This window comes from Eptatretus burgeri, chromosome 9, assembly GCF_056783735.1.
Source record: "Eptatretus burgeri isolate ZD-2024b chromosome 9, Ebu_testis_v1, whole genome shotgun sequence".
Taxonomy (NCBI): Eukaryota; Metazoa; Chordata; class Myxini; order Myxiniformes; family Myxinidae; genus Eptatretus; species Eptatretus burgeri.
In genome coordinates this window covers 1,752,620-1,774,659 of record NC_140969.1, presented here as the reverse complement: position 1 = coordinate 1,774,659, position 22,040 = coordinate 1,752,620, and the positions used below count along the sequence as shown (strand labels likewise).

At 44.7% G+C, this 22,040-nt stretch overlaps 1 protein-coding gene across 1 annotated transcript; it reads left to right on the top strand.

Annotated features, from left to right (window-relative positions):
• Positions 1–4,724: 4,724 nt before the first annotated feature.
• RPS27A (ribosomal protein S27a) lies at positions 4,725–21,290 on the top strand. Its single transcript, XM_085893871.1, has 5 exons — positions 4,725–4,942; positions 5,155–5,209; positions 13,712–13,797; positions 19,583–19,714; positions 21,093–21,290. Exons 1-5 carry the CDS (start codon positions 4,895–4,897, stop codon positions 21,240–21,242), a joined length of 471 nt encoding a protein of 156 aa, XP_085749997.1. The 5' UTR covers positions 4,725–4,894; the 3' UTR covers positions 21,243–21,290.
• The last annotated feature ends 750 nt before the right edge of the window (positions 21,291–22,040 follow it).

Genomic DNA, 22,040 nt, shown 5'->3' with positions numbered 1-22,040 from the left:
TTGTAAATGTTTTCAACAATTACAGTAACAAAACACTTTATTGAGGTTTCACACAATCCTTTTACATTCAGTTGAACGAGTCACAAATGAACATTTTAAATGATCTTCGAGCGAGTCTGTGTCTCTAATCAAACATTGGTGTTTTCATTGTAATCAGAAAGGGAGAGTTAGATTTTCTTACCCCCCCCCCTACTGAAACCACCACCCGACTCCTTTACAAACAAACAAACTGATTACCTCCACCACCGAAGGTGCAACAACCTTATGTTTTCAGCCCTGTCTGTCTGTCTGTATGTCTGTCTGTGTGTCTGTCTGTCTGTCTGTCTGCCTGCCTGTCTCTATTCCTGTCTGTATGCCTGTATGTCTGTCTGCCTGTATGTCTGTATTCCTGTCTGTATGCCTGCCTGTCTGTCTGTCTGTCTGTATGTCTGTCTGTATGCCTGTCTGTATTCCTGTCTGTATGCCTGTCTGTATTCCTGTCTGTATGCCTGTGTGTCTGTCTGCCTGTCTGTATTCCTGTCTGTATGCCTGTTTGTCTGTCTGCCTGTTTGACTGTCTGCCTGTCTGCCTGTCTGTATGCCTTTCTGTCTGTCTGCCTGTCTGTATGCCTGTTTGTCTGCCTATCTGCATGCCTGTCTGTATGCCTGTCTGCCTGCCTGTCTCTATTCCTGTCTGTATGCCTGTCTGTATTCCTGTCTGTATGCCTGTGTGTCTGTCTGCCTGTCTGTATGCCTGCTTGTCTGTATGCCTGTTTGCCTGCCTGTCTGTCTGCCTGTCTGTCTGTCTGACTGTCTGTTTGTCTGCCTGCCTGTCTGTCTGTCTGCCTGCCTGTCTGCCTACGTGTCTTTCTGTCTGCCTGTCTATATGCCTGTCTGTCTGTCTGCCTGTCTGTCTGCCACACGATTTTTGAAGCGATCGTTGTGACTGTTTTTTGTGTGTGTCGGTGACCGGCCAAGGACAGCAACGGATCATTTTGGTGAAGATCCGGATCCGGATCCGGATCCGAGAATTTTTTCACTGGTTCTTCCCCGTTGAGAGATGGGACGAAACCGATGACATCGCAGCAAATCTTAAAAAGGTTGTGGATGGATTGGGATGGAACTCGGTGGACACGTTGGGCGAGTGATGAGGACCAATCGATTCGATTTTGGAGGTTCGAATCCAGATCAGACCTTTCACCGAGTTACAAAAGGTAAACTGTTTACCTGGTGAAGGTATGCGCTCCACCGAGTGCCGGTCCAGTTGACAAAGACACGATCTCTCAACAACCAGGAGGAACACCACCATTTTCCTTGGTTTCACTGATGGTAACTACAAACACCCAGTCCCTCCCATTGAGGGAAACAGAGGGAATCTACAGGTTGGACGAAGTTCTGTCCCAACTTCGAGCCTTTAATAGTTCGTACAAACTACCAGTGAGCCTCGGTGTTGTAATGGTGAGAACGTCCACTCTGAGCCTGCAGGACTATGGTTCGAACTTCGAACCGACTTATCGACAGCACTGTCACCAACGAACAAATCACAGATTCCTGCCCCATCATGTGCGGGGGCACTGCATCAGCGACACAGCCACCCCGAGCAACGAATGATGGAACCAGCAGGCTGAATTCAGCGCCAATGTCCAATATCTATCAACTCCCAACTGAGATGGTCGGACATGAGGAGAGACCCGTACGAACAACGTTTGTCCTCGTCACGTGTTCCACACAGTTAATTATCAATACTCACAGGTAACCGTGTGTGACGGGCTTGGGGGACAGTCGTTAAGTAGTAAATGCTGAGTTAAACAAACGTCCTAAACTCATGGACTTAGTTAAGTGAAGCACGTTGTCCGGGACCCGCCGTCGGTTTGCCGCCGATTGTGACGTCATCGATTCCCTCAGTTAAGCGAAGCACGTCGTCCGGGACCCGCCGTCGGTTTGCCGCCGAACGCCGCCGATTGTGACGTCATCGATTCCCTCTTTGAAGATTCTATCTATATTCGATTTTTTGAATCCGCCATCACCTGCGTAAATACATGGAACACATAATGTGAAGATTTCGGAAGAATGAACGGAATATGTTGGGAGAAAAGTGTGTTCGAAGTTCCAGGCTTTAATTATTTATATACAAACAGTGAGAACAAACACTCGGTTTGAATCCCGTGAACGTTTTCACTCACCTCCGATGTATTCCCACGGTTTCCCCAAGTGGAAATCCCCTTGATGAACGTACTAACGAGCACACACCTCCACGGTGCACGAAATTCAAGGCAGCAACAAAGCACGCAGCCTGGAACAATGACACAACAATGGAAGGGTTCCGTTTCCGGTGAGGCGTTTGTTTGTTTGTTGCTAGGTTACCGTTTTCGGTGAGACGTTTGTTTGTTTGTTTGTTGCTAGGTTACCGTTTCCGGTGAGAGGTTTGTTTGTTTGTTTGTTGCAACGTTACCGTTTCCGGTGAGACGTTTGTTTGTTTGTTTGTTGATAGGTTACCGTTTCCGGTGAGACGTTTGTTTGTTTGTTTGTTGCTAGGTTACCGTTTCGAAATTTCACAATTTTTCTGAACATCTCCCGCTCATCTTGAAATACTCCGTGAACAAACAATCTTCTTGTTCTTCTTTTCATTCCAGGACACAATTGTTCCCACGTTCTTGTGTGATGGCTGGAGGGAGTTTTTAGATCCTCGTGGAGGATCTCTAAGTCTTACTCACGTTGTTGTTCTTCATCTTCTTCTTGTGAACTTTTTTGTTTCACATCCTCCAGTTTTCATCGAAACTTCCTGAAACTTGGCACATATATGTAAAAATACCCCGCGCAGACAGTAACCATCTCCGATTTTGAAAATTCCTCCGAGAAAAAAAGTTATGACGTCAAAATATCTCCGCTAATGGAAATCGCCGAAAAAATTATCTCCAAAACTAGGCAAGCTTTTTGAATTCTGTTTGCGGGAATCGAACAGGGCATTAGCACAGATAATTTATCGCAAACCTGATACATCGCAATGACGTCATATTCGTTTTTATGACGTCATCATTAAGAGAACGAGGATCTTAGCTCATTTGAGCTTGTTGAAAGAAATCAGGAGGATGATGTAATCTGCTCCGCACGTCTGTCTGTCCGTCTGTCACACCATGTCCTCCTAAACGATTGTGCACACTTGGTTGTTATGATCACCGCATGACAAGAACGTTATCACTTTTGGTCAAACACCCTGGGACGGGGTCACACACCCTGAGACGGGGTCACACCTCCTGGGACGGGGTCACACCTCCTGGGACGGGGTCACACACCCTGGGACGGGGTCACACACCCTGGGACGGGGTCACACACCCTGGGACGGGGTCACACACCCTGGGACGCGGTCACACCTCCTGGGACGGGGTCACACACCCTGGGACGGGGTCACACACCCTGGGACGGGGTCACACACCCTGGGACGCGGTCACACACCCTGGGACGGGGTCACACACCCTGGGATGGGTCACCCTCCTGGGACGGGGTCACACACCCTGGGACGGGGTCACACACCCTGGGATGGGTCACCCTCCTGGGACGGGGTCACACACCCTGGGACGGGGTCACACACCCTGGGACGGGGTCACACACCCTGGGACGCGGTCACACCTCCTGGGACGGGGTCACACACCCTGGGATGGCGTCACACACCCTGGGACGGGGTCACACACCCTGGGATGGGGTCACACACCCTGGGACGGGGTCACACACCCTGGGACGGGGTCACACACCCTTGGACGGGGTCACACACCCTGGGATGGGGTCACACACCCTGGGACAGGGTCACACACCCTGGGACGGGGTCACAAACCCTTGGACGGGGTCAAAAGGTCAACACCGAAAAAATAAAACATTTTCAAATGAGACTTTGCGTGTCCAATCAACATTGGGAGATCCATGAAATATGTAATTTTTTGGGATTTGACCCCCGGGTTCGAGGCTGAGGGTCGTTGGGGTCAAAACGGGAAATTTTATTTAATCTCAAACTTTGATAATTGGTTCATTCCTGGTGGAAGTGTGGGGATTTGCGATGATGCAACATCGACTTCTTGGTGGATCGGTGTTCCACCTCCGACAGAGGTGTCAAAGTGCAGAGTGCTTGCTTGAGTGCTTAAGCCGCTTGGCGAGCGCTTTCCAAGCTTCTTGGTAATGGAGGACACCCCCCCCCCCCACCCCCGTACACGATGATTTTCGATGAAGAACGAAATAAGCAAATTGTTAGGACGACACGAAGGTTGTAACTAATTATTTTTTTTGAAAGTGACAAATTAAATGTTATTTTATACTCTTATCAACGTCCATAAAGTTATGTTTTTTTAAAAGGATTTATAACAGACCACGTATTAAGAAAATACACCGCTTCAAACTATAGGGTGGGAGGCTTTGTTGAAATTTGTTAATTGTACTACAATAACTCGAAATATTCTATCACAATATGAATGAAACAACAAAAACTGTGATTTTAATAAAGTACAAAAGTGTTTCGATCGAATATGTTATGAAAGAAAAAACCGGTCGTAGAAGCGCCGCCATGTTTGAAACCGTCGCGTTGCCTTGGCAACATGGCGTGAGGATCAAGAAAAATTAATCATCACGTGATGATCTTACTAAGAGGAAGCTTGGGGGTTTCCAAATGTCGAATAAATAATCCTCGGGTTTATAAAATTAATTTTATAGAAACCGTTTAGGTTTTCCTCAACTACGGCGTGATGACGCAATTTCCGGCGTGACGACGCCATTTCCGGCGTGACGTGCACGTGCAGGTCCTTCTTCCTTTCCGCCATTTTCTTTGCGTTTGCTGGTGTTGCATATTGTCGACGTGCGTGAGAAACGTTCCCTTGGTGAAGATTTGAAGGGATAAGTCTTTGCCCTTTCGGGCAGAAAGACGAGCTGTGACGATGCAGATCTTTGTGAAAACCTTGACGGGTAAAACCATCACGTTGGAGGTAGGGAACGACGAGCACGTGGCCCACCTGTGATCCAGGAACGTTCGCTTTTCATTTTCCTTTGTGTTGAGAACACGAAGATCTGCTGGCTTTGACGTTCTCTGTTTTTTTCGACACGCATCTCACGACAGTTGACTTGTTTGTAATTGTGGCCGAGAAAGCTTTAACGAGTGTGACATCGAGCGATGGTTTGTTTTGTCCCTCTTGTGTAGGTGGAACCCTCAGATACGATCGAGAATGTGAAGGCAAAGATTCAAGACAAAGAAGGTAAACTTGATGAAACGTTTTCATTACCGACACATCCTCCTTGAGTGTACCAATATGGAGGCTGCTCGTGGAAATGTATCCCGTTGGGTTATGTTGTAGCACGTTGTTCGGAGGCACCGACGCGGCGACGTCGGACGTGTACTAAGTTGGAAGGTATCAGCAGCACGCACATGATTACAAAGGTTCCTTGTGTTTGATGGACAGTTTGGTGTGTATGTGGCCATCGTTTTCTGATGGGATTACCTGAATTCGAGACGAAACCCCTTCCAGCCTCTTGTAGGGGACGAATCCAGATGGGGAGCCCAACCCGATGACACCACATACTGTTCTAATGTGTGTGTATATATATATATATATATATATATATATATATATATATATATATATATATATATATATATATATATATATATATATATATATATATATATATATATACCATGTAGACACCACTTACTGTTCTAATGTATGTATGTATGTATATATATATATATATATATATATATATATATATATATATATATATACATACACCATATACTGTTATGATATATATATATATATATAGACACCATATACTGTTATGATATATATATATATATATATACATATATATATATATATATATATATATATATATATAGACACCATATACTGTTATGATATATATATATATATATATATATATATATATATATATATATATATATATATATATATATATATATATATATATATACACCATATACTGTTCTGATATATACAGTGATCCCCCGTTTCTCGCGGGGGTTACGTTCCAAACCTCCCCACGCTCAGTGAAAATCCGCGATGAATGGACGCCTCCCCAAAAAATCGACTCGTCTGGTCTGGTCGGTTTGGCAGTAATTGGGTTTGAGGTGCCGGAGATCGACTTGTCTGGTCTGGTCTGGTCGGTTTGGCAGTGATTGGGTTTGAGGTGCTGGAGATCGACGAATCTGGTCTGGTCGGTTTTGAGGTGCTGGGTACGAGCAGTGCTCGTCCAACGGCGGCAAACCTTTTTCCTTCCCGAAGCATATATCGAGCACCTTAACCTACTCCTGGAGCGTCCCAGGACCTTCCTCTGGCGCTTCGGTTCCTTGCCAGAAGCCTAAGAAGGTGCCGGGCGTTTGGGCGGCATCGTGGGGCTTGGAGAAAAAAACGTAGAAAATATTCGAAGTTCACAAGCGAAACTTTGTCTCGTGCATTGTGTGACTGGTCGAGCACCACGCGTTATAATTTATTGCTAAATAATTTATATTTTATATATTATTACCGCGATGTACCGGGTGAATCCGCAGAAAAAAATTAGTTACGTTCCAAGGGAAAACCCGCGATGAACCGGGGGTGCGATAGGTGAACCACGATAAAGCGGGGCTGACTGTATACCATATAGACACCATATACCTTTCATATATATATATATATATTGTTACAAATTTGGAATTTGATTGCACACAACATACAGGTTCCTTAAGTCAGCAATGTCGATAAGTGCTTGTTCCCTCGATAGCTCGCCTTTCATTGTTTAAATGTTCAGAAATCGATTAGATGCGCTGCGGATCGATTTAATAGTTAGGGAACGAACAATGGAGACATCCCTCCCCCTCTTCTGACAAGAGGAAGAACCACCCTGCCGTCCCGTGATTCATGATGTCAACAACTCCCTCCCACCCGTGGTTGAGCGGGGGGGGGGGGGATGGATCACGAGGGCATGAGTCACACCGGGCGTGGAGGAGGGGAGTTGGAGTAGTAAGCTTTTTGCTTCGGCAGAGAGTAGTCGCTCAGCAGACCTTCGGGTCCTGTTTGGCTTGGGTTAGGGTTGAGGCCTTCGGAAGCTTTTTGCTTCGGCTGGCTCAGTGAGCTTCGACTGAGGCCTGGCTCGGGAGAAGGCTTTTTGCTTTGATGGTCTCGTGAGCTTCGGCTTCTGCTTGGCTCAGGAGAGCTTTTTGCTTCAAGCTGTCCTGTTTGGAAGGAAGTTAAGCCGGTTGCTCGGCTCAAGATGCAAGTCGTGGCTTCTTGTTCTTGGTTCGTGGAGCTCTTTGTTCTCCATTTTGGTTCCCGGCTTGGTGCGACTCATCGACCTCTTTGTGGAGGTGGTTCCTCGGGGAAGCGACGCATCGACGGGAAGGATCGGCGCCTCGTCTCACCAGCACGTGTTGAGCGCAGGAGGATTCGCCGGAGCTCGGGAAGGATCGCAGCTCACGGCGATTGGATCCAGCTCACTCTCGCTGGAGCCCGGGTCCGAACAACTTGAAGACCACACGAGGTGGAGAGGTTCGAGATAGGTTCTGGGTTTCAGCTCATCTGTCCTCCGAGCTGGAGCTCGTTATTAAAGGCCTCTGCCACCATTTCTTGGGTGTGTGTGTGCGTACGTGTGTCCGTGGGCCCGTCTAATAAGTAGGAACTGCTGTTGAGTGCAAGTGACTGTACATAATAAGTAGACGGTTGTAGTTCTTTTGTCGTGCTTTTGTTGCTTGTATAATTGCATACGTGTTTTTCCTTGTTTAATTGCATACGTCTTTTATTTGAATAATTGTCCTTGTGTGAATGTAAACCTGTTCGTTGCGTCCATTCCCTCATTGAACTGCCTCATCTTGCACTCGGAATACAGTTGGTTTTTAAATAGCCGATAAAGTGATCGGGTCCAACGGGACTGCGCGATAATACCCCGCTCGGTTATCCCAAAAGGAAGCGAGCTGCTTCAGCGGCTTGTTTCCTAGCGGTCCCGTTGAGGTACAATCTCTCGGTAACCTACCCGCGCGAATAATTCGGTAAATCGAAGATTTGGCGATCGGACCCTGTAGCGCGGGTTGAGTGCGGACAAGGTTGTGGTGTGGTTAAAAACACACCCGTGGCTGGTTTCTGGCGTTGATCCGGAAAGCCGCGACTGGATTGTCCGTTCGGTGGGCGAAGCGACCGCTATTGGTTAGATGCGGTCGTTCGCACGCCGGCTGGCGGAAATCTACAACTATATATATATATATATATATATATATATATATATATATATATATATATATATATATATATATATATATATATATATATATATATATATATTTACCATATAGAAACCACATACTCTTCTGATGTATATACCATATTGACACCACATACTGTTCTGATGTATATATACCATATTGACACCACATACTGTTCTGATGTATATATACCATATTGACACCACATACTGTTCTGATGTATATATACCATATTGACACCACATACTGTTCTCATGTGTGTGTGTATATATATATATGTGTATATATATATATATATATATATATATATATATATATATATATATATATATATATATATATATATATATATATATATATATATATACCACATGGACACCACATACTGTTCTGAAGTGTGTATATAGACATACCATACTGTTATGATATATATATATATATATATATATATATATATATATATATATATATATATATATTGTTGCGAATTCGCGCCCGCCGGCGTGCGGACGGCCACGTAACTCGGATCGTGGCACGTCGCCCACCTGACGGACAATTCAGTCGTGACCCTCACGACTCTCACGACGAGTTCCACAGCTCTCCCTCGCCCGACTCTCTGCAACTCTTCTCCGTTCCACACTCTCCACACTCTCCACACTCTCCACACTCTCCACACTCTCCACACTCTCCACACTCCCCACACTCTCCACACTCTCCACACTCTCCACACTCTCCACACTCTCCACACTCTCCACACTCTCCACACTCTCCACACTCTCCACACTCTCCACACTCTCCACACTCTCCACACTCTCCACACTCTCCACACTCTCCACACTCTCCACACTCTCCACACTCTCCACACTCTCCACACTCTCCACACTCTCCACACTCTCCACACTCTCCACACTCTCCACACTCTCCACACTCTCCACACTCTCCACACTCTCCACACTCTCCACACTCTCCACACTCTCCACACTCTCCACACTCTCCACACTCTCCACACTCTCCACACTCTCCCCCCTCTCCACACTCTCCACACTCTCCACACTCTCCACACTCTCCACACTCTCCACACTCTCCACACTCTCCACACTCTCCACACTCTCCACACTCTCCACACTCTCCACACTCTCCACACTCTCCACACTCTCCACACTCTCCACACTCTCCACACTCTCCACACTCTCCACACTCTCCACACTCTCCACACTCTCCACACTCTCCACACTCTCCACACTCTCCACACTCTCCACACTCTCCACACTCTCCACACTCTCCACACTCTCCACACTCTCCACACTCTCCACACTCTCCACACTCTCCACACTCTCCTCATCCGACTTCCCCGATCTGACTCTTCCACTCGACTGACTCCACTCTGCCACTCTCGCCTTGCGCTCTCCTTTTTATAGGCGGGCAGGAGAAGCCAGTATGCAAATATTCAGATCAGAATGACCTCGGGGGCGGAGCCACGCTCGCCCATTGGTCGGAGGAAACGGGGGCGTGAACCTCCCCTGATCCTAGAATTTGCATATATCGACTTCACACACACGCGCCTGGAGGCGGGCCCAAGCCGCCCCGCGCTCGCTCATTGGACGGAGCAAAAGTGATCCGAATTTTCCCTCGGAAAGGCCGCTATTCGCGCTCGCGGCTCGGTGCGTTCGGTACCAATCGCCGAACGGGCCCGAGACAGCCCGACGTTCAGTGTTCACAGGTGGTGCGGGAATGGCCGTAGAAGGAGAGAGGTGAAGGTGGTGGAGGGTTTTCGGTGGTGGTTTGATGGTTATGGTGCCGTTTTGGAATGGGGGTGGTGCGATGATGTGGGAGCATAGATGGTGGCGGTGGCGTGGTTGTTGTGTGATTGCGGTTGAGACGTGGATGGTTCAAAATAAAGATAGAACAGAAAAAATGGCTAACTCAAAGTGTCGCAGCCCGGATGAATCACATAAATTCCCTCTATACAACGGATTTGGGCTAACTACACATGTACCTATGAAGATATCTCACCTGAGGGTCCTGAATGGTGGTTTGCGAATTACCACAGCCATAACAATATATATATATATATATATATATATATATATATATATATATATATATATATATATATGGACACCACATACTGTTCTGAAGTGTGTATATATACCATATAGACACCACATGCTGTTCTGAAGTGTGTATATATACCATATGGACACCACATGCTGTTCTGAAGTGTGTATATATACTATATGGACACCACATGCTGTTTCTGATGTGTATATATTATATATATTGTCGCGGATTCGCGCCCGCCGGCGTGCGAACGGCCACGTAACTCGAATCGCGGCACGTCGCCCACCGGACGGACAATCCAGTCGTGACCCTCTCGGACTAACGCCGGGAACCAGTCACGGGTGGACCTTTCGGTCTCACCGCGATCGAGCCAATCGGCCCCCGCGTGGGATAGGGTTGCTCGCCAAATTCGACCTACCTAAGTACCCACACGGAGGGTAGACCGGGCGATCGCAGGTCGACTTCGGACACGGGCCACTTAAGCGACCCGTTCCGTACTATCGGGATAACCGAGCGGTGTTATTCGTCGGTCTCGACGGTTCGATTAATTATCGGGCGTCTTAGCCCAGGACCAACCCTTTACGTGAAGCAAGATGGGGATTCAATGAAAGAAATGACGAAGCGAAGCGGGAAAACAGTTCAATAATAAGCACATTTATTTCGCGATGAACGGAAAGCACACATATACAATTCCACCAAAAGCACATGGAAAAGAAGAAGACAAAAAGCAGATGCAACAATGCAGATCTAATACCGACTACGCGAGCACACGGCAACACTTATACAATTTTACTTCACAGACGGCGCCGACAACACATATTCCCAAAGCAAAAGAAAAGAGAACCACCCTCCAGGATGAGGGGGTAGGCGGGCCTGGGGCCGAGACCGTGTCGGGCCTACCCGTCTGATGATGAGACGCGGAGCGGCGGTGGTGCCTCAACTCCGCGGGCCTCGCGGACAGTGTCTGGTAGGGGGTGGGAAGGGGGCCCCCTTTTGTCGCACTATCTCAGCGCGGGGGGAAACAGGAGGGGGTTGCTGATGCTCGGGGAAAGGAGGATTTCACAAAATCGCGGGTCCCGCGACGAGCGTCTCCACCACGACCTCGGTCGCGCCGCCGGCCTTTCTCTCCGCAGTTCCCCGAATCCGACGCGAGCACCCCCTCCTCCGCCTTCGCCGCCGCCGCCTCTCCACAGCTCCGTCCTCTTCACTCCGACTCCGCGAACTCCCAACTACACTGAACTGCTAACTGCGAACTGCTCTCTTCTCCACTTCCCACTCCGAACTCTTCCTCCTGCGAACTGAACTGCCTCGACTGACGAACGCGGCCCCTTATATCCCCCGTGGCCTCGCTCCTTCATCTTTGACCCTCTGCCTCCGACCTTTCACCTCTCTTGCTGGCTCCCCATTGACCCGAGGAAAAGTGGGCGTGAATGCTTTTTGATCCATGAATTTGCATATAGCGACCGCCCTCCAACGCCCTGGAGGCGGGGCCAAATCGCCCCTCGCTCACCGATTGGACGGAACAAAAGTGGGCGTGAGTCGTTTTTGATCCGTTTTTCTGCGGAAAGTCCGCGATGCTTTTGAACACGCTGCTCGGTGCGCGCTCTACACGAGTCCAGCATCGGTGCCCACGAGTGGCGCGAGATGACGGTGATGCGATGGTGGCGAGTTGTGACGGTAAAGGTCGTGGCGGTTGTGGTGAAGCGGCGTTGTGGTTGGTGGTTGTTGTGATGGCTGTTGAGACGTGGTTGGTGGTGGTAATAATGGCGGTTGGTCCAAAATAAAGATAGTAAAAGAAAAACGGCTATCCTGAAGAGTCGCAGCCCTCATGAATGACATTTATTCCCTCTAGACAACGGGTTTGGGCCTAACTACACATATACTTACCGAGATATCTCACCTAAGGGACCTGAATGGTGGTTTGCGAATTTGGTCAACCACAACAATATATACCTTATAGATGCCACAGTGTGTGTGTGTGTGTGTGTGTGTGTGTGTGTGTGTGTGTGTGTGTGTGTGTGTGTGTGTGTGTGTGTGTGTGTGTGTGTGTGTGTGTGTGTGTGTGTGTGTGTATATATATATTTGGACAAATGAACTGAGACAGAGAATAAAACCCTTTAAAAAAAAAACAAAAAAACAAATAAAACCTGTCTTTAAAAAAAACAAAAAAAATTAAAACCATCTTTAAAAAATAAAATCAAACCCATCTTAAAAATATAAAAAAGTCTTAAAAAAACAATAATTATCGAATACAACCAGTCTTAAAAAAAATATATCAAAATATCAAATGGACAAATGAACACTTTCCTTGGAGTTTGCAGCTGCTTGTAAGTTCTATTCTGGAACTTAAATTTTGTAATTCTTCTTGGTTTAAGAGATACTTGTTATCTCATGTACGGAAATTAAATAAAGCAACGAAAGCTGACGTTTATCACTTGACATTTATTAGTTAGGGGACTGAGGCTGTGGCCCCCTTTCCAGGGGAGATGCGGCCATGGGGAGCACAAGTTAAGGTGATGGCATTGTCCCGATGCTTTGTGGCGAGTTTGTCTGGATCTGTTCGGCAATTTCTGAGACAAAGATTTTTGAATAAAATCCCAATATTTGGTGCAAAAAACCCCTTTATAGGGGCACATCCGGTCTGGGAGCAGAACCCCATGAGACCTTGCTGTCCTGATGTATTGTATCAAATTTGGTCCATATCAGTCGGGTAGTTTATGGGACGAAGATGTTTTAATCAAATGTTAACGGAGTTATGGCTGTACACCTGGGCTCTACGAGTTTTTTTTTGGAGAAATAACCTAAAAATGGAAATCCGGACACAAAAATGTTATTTCATGTCCACGAGAATGGCCGTCTCAACCTCTGTGGTCATGGATAACATTTGTTCCTCGCTCCTAGATTAGACCGGATAGAGAAAAGTCTAGTTCACCCTGGAAGAACAACCGAGCACTCATTATTTGCATGTGTGGACGCTGGATTTGCATATGTGTAAATGTGTAAATGTGTATCATGTGCGATTGTCAAATCTCCAGTTGTGCAGTTGGGGAGAGGGCAGTGGGTTGCACACACGTAGACATACCTGAGACATCTCCCCACCTGGCTTCAGACACAGCCACCGAGTTTGGGAGGGTAGTGATCTCCTTTAAAAGGTTGCTGGGCACTCGGTGTGTGCTTTTGATATGCACCACGTGTAACCATGATAGTTTATTCTTTTTCAGCTGCGCTGTGGTGACAGGACATTGCTTACTTTGTTCTCGGTGTAATTAAAGAAGCCAGAGACGCCCTTGATTTTGTTCCAGTCTTTCAGCAATGGACTATTCACTGGAGATTAAATGTGTTTTTAAAAAAAATATGTGTATATATTGGAATGAGCAGGACTGTTTGTTGTATATATCTCATGTTGATGTTTGTTGAATGCTCCCTTTGGCTTGTGCTGCAGGAATCCCCCCTGACCAGCAGCGTTTAATATTTGCTGGCAAGCAACTTGAGGATGGACGCACACTTTCTGATTACAACATTCAGAAGGTTTGACTGCAATGAGGGTCGTTTCATTAAAAATTGTACTGTTGTGCAATTACTGATAAAAGTACAAAGGAGGATGGGTTTCTTTGATTTTTTTTTTTTTTTTTTTTTTTTTTTTACATATGGGTTTTAACGAGCAAATAATCCACACTCATGGACAGGTTAATTCCCTCACTTTATGATGTCTATAACACATTTCATGAAGACTTGCAATGCAGGCTTCCAATACATGGTGCTACAGTATATGATACACATTTACATGTAGAAAACTGGGATTTTCCCCCACGCCCTCCCCCAGGACTGTGATTATAATTTTTAGCTCTGCCACCGAAGGTGAACAGAGGTTATTTTTTTCACCCAGGCTGTTTGTCTGTCAACAGGATATCTCAAAAAGTTGTGGATGGATTCAGATGAAATTTGGTGCAGAGGTTGCGTGTGATGAGGATGAAATGATTATATTTTTTTAGGAAGATCTGTACCTGAGAATTTTTTGAAGCACTTCTTCACCATTGAGTGATGGAGCTAAACAGGATGTTTCAAAGTTATTTGCATAAAATTTTGTCAACATGTTGTGTGTCACCAGGACGAATCGATTCGATTTTGGTGAAGATCCGAATACTGATTTGAGAATTTTAATTTTTTTATTTTAAAAATTATTCAACCATTGAGAGATGGGGCGAGAAACTATCCATAGCATGATATTTCAAAACTCGGTGGATGAGTCTGTTTGGTGATTAGAACGAGCCAATTTGATTTTGGTTAAGGTCCGGATCCAGATCCGGCGTATCGGTGCGATTACAAAACATAAACTGTTCAGCCTGGTGGAGGTATGCGATGTATTGAGTGCCATTAATACTTTTGTGTTTTTTTTTTTTCATTACTGCCTAAAACCTTGCACACCTGCAGGTACAACCACCAGTTTTCAATTAATTCCATCCAGCTGCTCAGTTCCTTGTGGTCCCATTTCCAGGATTATGAATATTTTTTTACGGTCTTCTAAAGCCTTACCATGTAGTGTTTCATTCCCTTTTGAAAGATGGGTTTTATTTATTTTTGTTTGTTTGCTTTTAAGATGGGTTTTATTTGATATTATTTTTTTCAGACTGATTTTGTATGTTTTTTAAATTGATTTTTAAGATGGGTTTTGTTTGATATATATTTTTTTAAGATGGGTTTTATTTGATTAATTTTTTGTTTTTTAAGACTGGTTTTATTTTTTTTTTTAAATATTTGTAAGACGGGTTTCATTTGATGAATTTCTTGTTTTTTAAGACTGGTTATATATATTTTTAAAAATATTTTTAAGACTGGTTTTATTTATTTTTTATTTGTAATTTTTTTAAGACAGGTTTTATTTGTTTTTTTTTTAAGATGGGTTTTATTCTCTTTTTAAATATGGGTTTTATTTGATATATTTTGAAGTTTTTTTTTTTATTTTATTTTATTATTTTTTGAGTTGAGTTTTGTTTTATTTTTCTCATTGGTTTAATACCTATACAATTTTTGATGTGCGTTGAATTTTATTTTTTTTTAAGACTGGTTGTATTTTGGTTTTTGGGTGGATTGGTTCTCTCCAGGGGTCTCTGCCGACTTTCTCAAAGATAAGTTTCCGGTCGTTGTTTGTCGTGTTTTGACTTTATTTTTGCTGTCATCATGCTTACTGTGTGTTCCTAGTTCAGTTTTGTTTCAAATTTTTTGCTCTATGGTGAGTTTTCGTTGGTCTTGTCATATTGGGTTTCCATGAGGCCTACCCGTCTTCCCGTTTGTGCATGATCGTGTTTATTTGTATTTTCTCCTTATTCCCATCAGTTTTATCTTCTCCACTTTTCCCTCCCCACTCCTTCTTTTCCTCCCAACAATACCCTCCGTTTCATGTCTTTAAATGTAAAAAAAATACAACAAAAAAAACCTTTTCCTTTTCACCTTGAAGCCCACGGAACCACGTGACTTCCTGTAATGACTCGTCTTCCTCCTTCCTCTTTTGCCAACCCACATTCACCATGCATCTTCATGATTTTTTTTTTCTTCAACCTCTCCTTTACTCAATATAACAAAAAATAAAAAAAAATTTTGAATATCTTTTCACTTCTCACCTTACACCTCCCGTAACCATGTGATTTCTCCACCGACTTACTGTAACTTTCACCGACTTACCATATTCCTTCTACTTTTGCCGATCCACATTCTCCATACACCTTCACGATTATTTTTTTTCTTCAATCTTTCGTTTATCTAATCTTAATAAAAAAATAAAAAACGAACAACAAAAAAACGCTCTCTGAAAATGTTTAAACTTCCTCTTTCACACGTATGGTTCTCTGTGTTGTATCGTAATTCACTCCTCCTCTTCTTCTTCGTCAAAAGACTTTTCAATTCGACCTTTCCTTCATCCCATGTTCCCATCCCATGTCTAAAAAGTGAAGTCTCACTCTTACGACGTTTCTTTTCTCCATTTTCTTAATTCTCCTTTTTTGCATCCCTCACGTAATGTCTTTAATCGCATCTCTGACTTCAAAATTTTTTAAATCCCAGTTTGCAATGTATGTTCATGTTGCATCAATCATCCTTCCCCCTCCCCCAACTTCACTGCCAATTCACCCTACCTCCTTAATTCTACCTCCTCCAAACTCCTCACCTGTTGTGCCCTCTTCCTTCCCCTCCCATCTTGCCCCTGATCCTACCTCCGCTCTTTGCACCTCTTCACTGTTCTGCTTTAGTACCAGCTCCTCCTATGGTGTTCCAACCTGTGTGGTGTTCTAACATCTGTGGTTTCCATTCTAACCGAACAGATGTCTCACTTTCTCAATCAGTACATTCCTCAATATCTCAAACATGCTCTTTCTTTCCTTTCATCACACCTTCCTCTCTTTTCAACCCCTCAAATCTTTTACTTCCCCCTGCCTGCTCCCTTCTTCACCATTCCACGACCAAGTCTCATCTCTCCCCTCTCCCCACCTCTCCCATCGCCCTTCTGCCCCTTGGCAGTGCCTGCTCTCATCTCCCCTTCCTCTAAAAGCTTTCCTCTCACCTTTCTCAAAAACTTCCCCTCACCCTTCTCCCTCAACTCTCCCCTCTTACCCTCCTCCCTACAATCTCCCCTCACTCCCCCTTCTCAAAGTTGCCCTCCCCCTCACATCCACAAAACTGCCTCCTTCCCCTGACCGATCTTCCATCTCATCCCTCCACCTCCTATCTTCAACTTCCCTCTGCCCTCTCTCTTATTATTATTATTATTATTATTATTATTTTTTTTTTTTTTTTTTAATTAGCCTGTGCCTCATCCCATCACCACCGAGCCTTTTCTCTTCTTCATCCGGCCATCTCCCCAAGCTCTTCTACAATCCCCCACACTCTATGTCACCAAGTCTCTCTTCCTCAACACTCCTCGCTCGCCCTACCCTCCCCCCTCCCTCTTCCTTAACCATGTGCACCTCAAACTTCCTCTGGGGCCTTCGCCAACTTCAAAGCCAACTGCCTTTGACAAACCAGACATAATCTGCTGAACTGAAACTTTCCTCCTTCAAGACATCTGACTCTCAAGTATCTCTCTCTGGTTACTCCCTCCTCCAGTATGATACACCTGAGCCTTGTCCTGGCAGCGGAGTTGATTTCTTCATCAAAAACTCTCTTCCTCACGCTCCATGCACTTCCCTCACTCTCCCACAACCCCAGAAATACCTCTGGGTATGGCGTCCCCTCCACTCCCACCTCATGTTTATCTGTGTGTTGCACAATCCACCAAACAGTGATGACTCCATTTACACCTCGCTTGCCAAAAACATGGACAAACTTCTATCCTCTCATCCGAACTCTCTCTTCCTCATACGTGGTGACTTCAGTTGCCATCATGCCAGTTGCATGGGTGTGGGTACCTCTCTCACCTGCCATGGCACTTCAGCAAAAGACTTCTGCGACTTATTGGGACTGACTCAATCCGACAACTTCCCGACCCGGATCTCAACCAACGGTACTCCATCTCTTCTGGATCTGATTTTGACAAATTTCCCTGAAAATATCTGCTGTTCTTCCTACGCTCCAATCGGTACTTCTGACCACATGCTTGTTCAAGTAGACATCTCTCTGGCTGTTATCAGAGAATCACCTCAGCGCCGTCAAGTCTGGCATTTCACTCAGGCTGACTGGCAGGGTCTTCAAGCAGCCATAAAACTTCTAGACTGGTCTCCCATCTCTATTTCCTCCAACATCAACTCATCCTAGGAATGGAAATTTGCTCAACTTTTCAAAGAAACTTGCTCTCTCTCCTGCACATATTTATCCGATTTCGTCTTCAGTTGTCATACCCTTCCTCCCGCCCATGGTACACTAAAGCGTGTGACGAGTCAGTTGTCCTGAAAAAAAATTGCCTTCGCCTCTTGGAAGGCAAACCCAACTGAGGGTAATCTCAGTTCCTTCCATAAAGCTCGGAACAAGTGTTTGTCTACCCCCAGGAGAGCCAGAAAACAACATCTTTCTAATCTCAAGTCTGAATTCTCAAACCTCTCTCCCTCCTCCAAATCCTGGTGGCATCTAATCACATATTAGATTCCACATACAAAGCTTTCGTCCGCAACCTGACTGAGTACTGCTCTCCCCTCTGGGCTGGTGCTCCCACCTCACCTTTCTCGGCTTCATGCTGTGGAAACCAAGGCATTTAGAATCATTGGTATTTTCCGCGATGAGGCTGAGTCGTCGGGTCTCTCACTGCTGGCAGGTCGGTGGTCTTTCTGTCTTCTACCATCTCTCCGGCCTCCCCCCCCCACTCTGTCTGTGATCTGTCCCCCCCCCCCCCCGTATTCCCGCAGGGCACTTAAGGCCCATCAAAAACCCCCTTCTGGTAATACTACTAAAATCAAGAATCACTGCTCGCCTTCACTCTTTCATTCCTCTTTTTTTTTTTCCCACCTTTGGAACAAACTCCCCATACTCTCTTCAATCCCACTCTTCCCTCCCAGGTCTTCAAAACAGCTGTTCACCACCATCTCTTATCTTTTCCCATCCAAAACCATGACCTTTTCTACTCCCCCCCCCCCCCGTTCACCACCCCAAACCCACCTCTTTCAAATTCCTTCCTTCTTTCCTGAAAGTCCCTGTCCTGTAAGGACCTGAAAGTCCCTGTCCTGTAAGGACCTATAGGTCCCTGAAGTGTCCATCTTGTTTCCCCTGTGTACCCCACCCCTCTCCCTTCCACAGATCTACTAATTTCTCTGTTCCCCTCTATTTTGTGCTTCCCTTTCTCGCCCCCTTTTTGTCTCTTGCTCCCCTTGTACGTTCTGTGTGTTCGCTCATATACGAGCCTCGACATGTATATAATTTGATTTTAATCATGGTTTTGAATGTTTGTTTTAATTTCGAATCTTGGTTTTATTCACTTTTGAATGCTGCATTTATTTGATTTATCTTCCAGGTTTTCTTGATTGTTTGCTTGTCGGAAGGTTGTTATGTAGTTTCATTCAACAACACTAACATAGGAACTATCTACGTATTGCATATGCAAAAATGGCAGAACTTGTTGTGCTGTCCTCGTATATCCCATAATTCCCCCTCTCCCTTCACCATTTCCTTACCTCCAGCCTCATCTTTCCTTTTCCCACTGTATCCCTTTGCTGCAGCAGAATACGTAATATGTGGATGGTCCCAATCTGCTGATATGTTTATGCTGGCTGAAGTTTGTTTTTCCTTTAAGTGCTGTGTTTCATTCCTCATATGTTTGGAAGTTTATGGTGCAATTGGAGTATGCTCCTGATCACATGAAGAATGTTCATTGAAACATTGTTCTTTTTCCTTGCAGGAGTCGACTCTACATCTTGTGCTGAGGCTTCGTGGTGGTGCCAAGAAGAGAAAGAAGAAATCTTACACGACTCCCAAGAAAAACAAACATAAAAGGAAGAAGGTCAAGCTTTCTGTCCTCAAGTACTACAAGGTGCATCTTGCTTGCCTCAGCAGTAAAGCAAGGCCTGACCTCATGGTTGCAATAATGGCTTTATTTTCCACTTTAATTATTTGGACAATCTTGGCTTTGTGCCATTTGTCTCCACTTCAAACAGGATGGTATTTAACCTAATAAATGAAACTGTAAGCTAATTAACTACATTTAATTAATTAGCAGTGAATGGAAGCATTTGAATGAACCGTCTGTTTTAAGAAGGGTTCAGAAACGTATGGTGCACACCATGGTCACCTGATGATCATCTGAGGCAGAGCATGCGGTCGATACCATTTCTGTTTTGCACCTAGTGGTTGCCTGCCTTTACATGGCGAATGAGCTCTGCAGGTGAAACCTTGACGAAAGCTCGAGAGCTAGTCCAGCAATATAGGAAGAGATTCTCAGATGGGGTATACGTCTGATCGAATAAATAATTTGTTTGGTTCCACTGTAAAATCCTTCCAGGGAAGATGGTCAGTCTCCCTTCCATTCATGCACATATTGTGCTTCATATAGAATCGTTTAAAGGGTGAGTGACTGCGTCTTCAACCACATATTTCTTCAGCCACAGGTTTTGCACATTCTCGAACATTTCAGCATCAGCTTTGGTTCAAAATATTAAATGTAATTGCAAAAAATATGAGAATGGCTATAAGCACCAGTTTGTTTACTCCCAGGTAAAAGCACAAATATATCCATGATGACACGGCATATTGTGTTCATAAGTATTGGATTAAATTGTTCGTTTCTGTGAGATGTAAAGAGGAAAATGATTTCATAAAACGGCAACTTGTCCTCTCGTACCGGCTTGGTTTCTCGTGATGCTTCCGCAGCTGAAGGTCGGAGCTCTTGTTTTTTGGGGGGGGTTGTCCGTCTGTCCTTGATGGTTTTTTTTTTTTTTGGTCGCCACAATAACTTGTGAACCATTTCAGGGATTTCAACCAAAGTTGGCACAAGTATGAACTGTCACAGAAGGATGAACTAATTTAATTTTGGGTTTGACAGATCAATGGTTTCTGGTCACATGCATTTTCATTGAAAATCTTTTTCACCACGACGACTTGTGAACCACTGAAGCCATTTCAACCAAACCTGGCACAAGTATAGATTGTAGTAGAAAGGTGAAATGATTACAATTTGGTTTCAAAGGTCAAAGGGCATTTGCCCTTTTGAAAATCATTTTGCAGACTTTCTGATGTCTCTCTCCTACCGATCTCTCTCTTCGCTCCTGTGCTCTCCCTCACGTGACTTTAAATTGAGATTTTTCACCTGAACTATGAAGCTCTTGTGCTGAGTAACTGATGTTGCAGGGTTTGAGTGTTTTGGTGAAAGTTGTGTGTGAAGTCAACATGATATTCCATTTTCCTCCTCCCAGGTGGATGAAAATGGCAAGATAACACGCCTGCGGCGTGAATGCCCCTCGGAGGAATGCGGGGCTGGCATCTTCATGGCGAGTCATTACAATCGGCAGTACTGTGGAAAGTGCTGCCTCACGTACATCTTCAACAAGCCTGAAGACAAGTGAAATGCCTGTATGAAACATCTGAAACAATAAAGCTGACTCGGTATACAATGGTGCCCTTGAATGTGTTGTTTCTGCTTTCTTATTGGGAGAAGGTCTGTGTTTGTCATCATTTTTGATCATTTAAAAAAAAATTTTAAGATTCGTTTTGATGATTATGCCTGGTGAGATTACAGTGAAATGTTCACACTCTTTTATAAAGAGTGAAGCCTTTTCTGAAAACAATTTGTTGTTATTTGTTTCGATGATTTTCCACCTGGGATTAATTTGCAATTGATCAATGGCTTTAACACCAATCCAATTAAAAAGAATTTTTTTTTATTATGGACCCGAGGCATCAAAAAGCTGCATACATCGAACAAACTGTTTCAAACGGAGCACCTCACCACCATTGGAGCATTTGCATCACATCGGACGTTGCAATAAATGTGAATTGTTGCTCCCAGTTTGCTGGCTCGACGACTGCCACCATTTGCATTGTTTTGCCTCCTCCATTGCTACCCCGTTTGGAATCCCATGCTACCACGGGTAACTTGCTAGTTATTGTTTAAAGTTATTTTTGTTTCATAGTGTACATGGATGCGTTGTGTGCAATCAAATGAAACGTACCAGGTGTTGACCTGTTCACCACATTCATCTTAATTGGATACTTAAGTGTGTGGAAGCAGAATATTTAATTATCTGCTTGGCAGGTTCAGGTGAGGATTAGAAAAGGAGCAATTACATAATTTTCTCCACCACGAAGGTTGACAGGATGTTTTCACCCCTGTTTGTCTGTCTGTTGTGAAATTGAAGATTTTT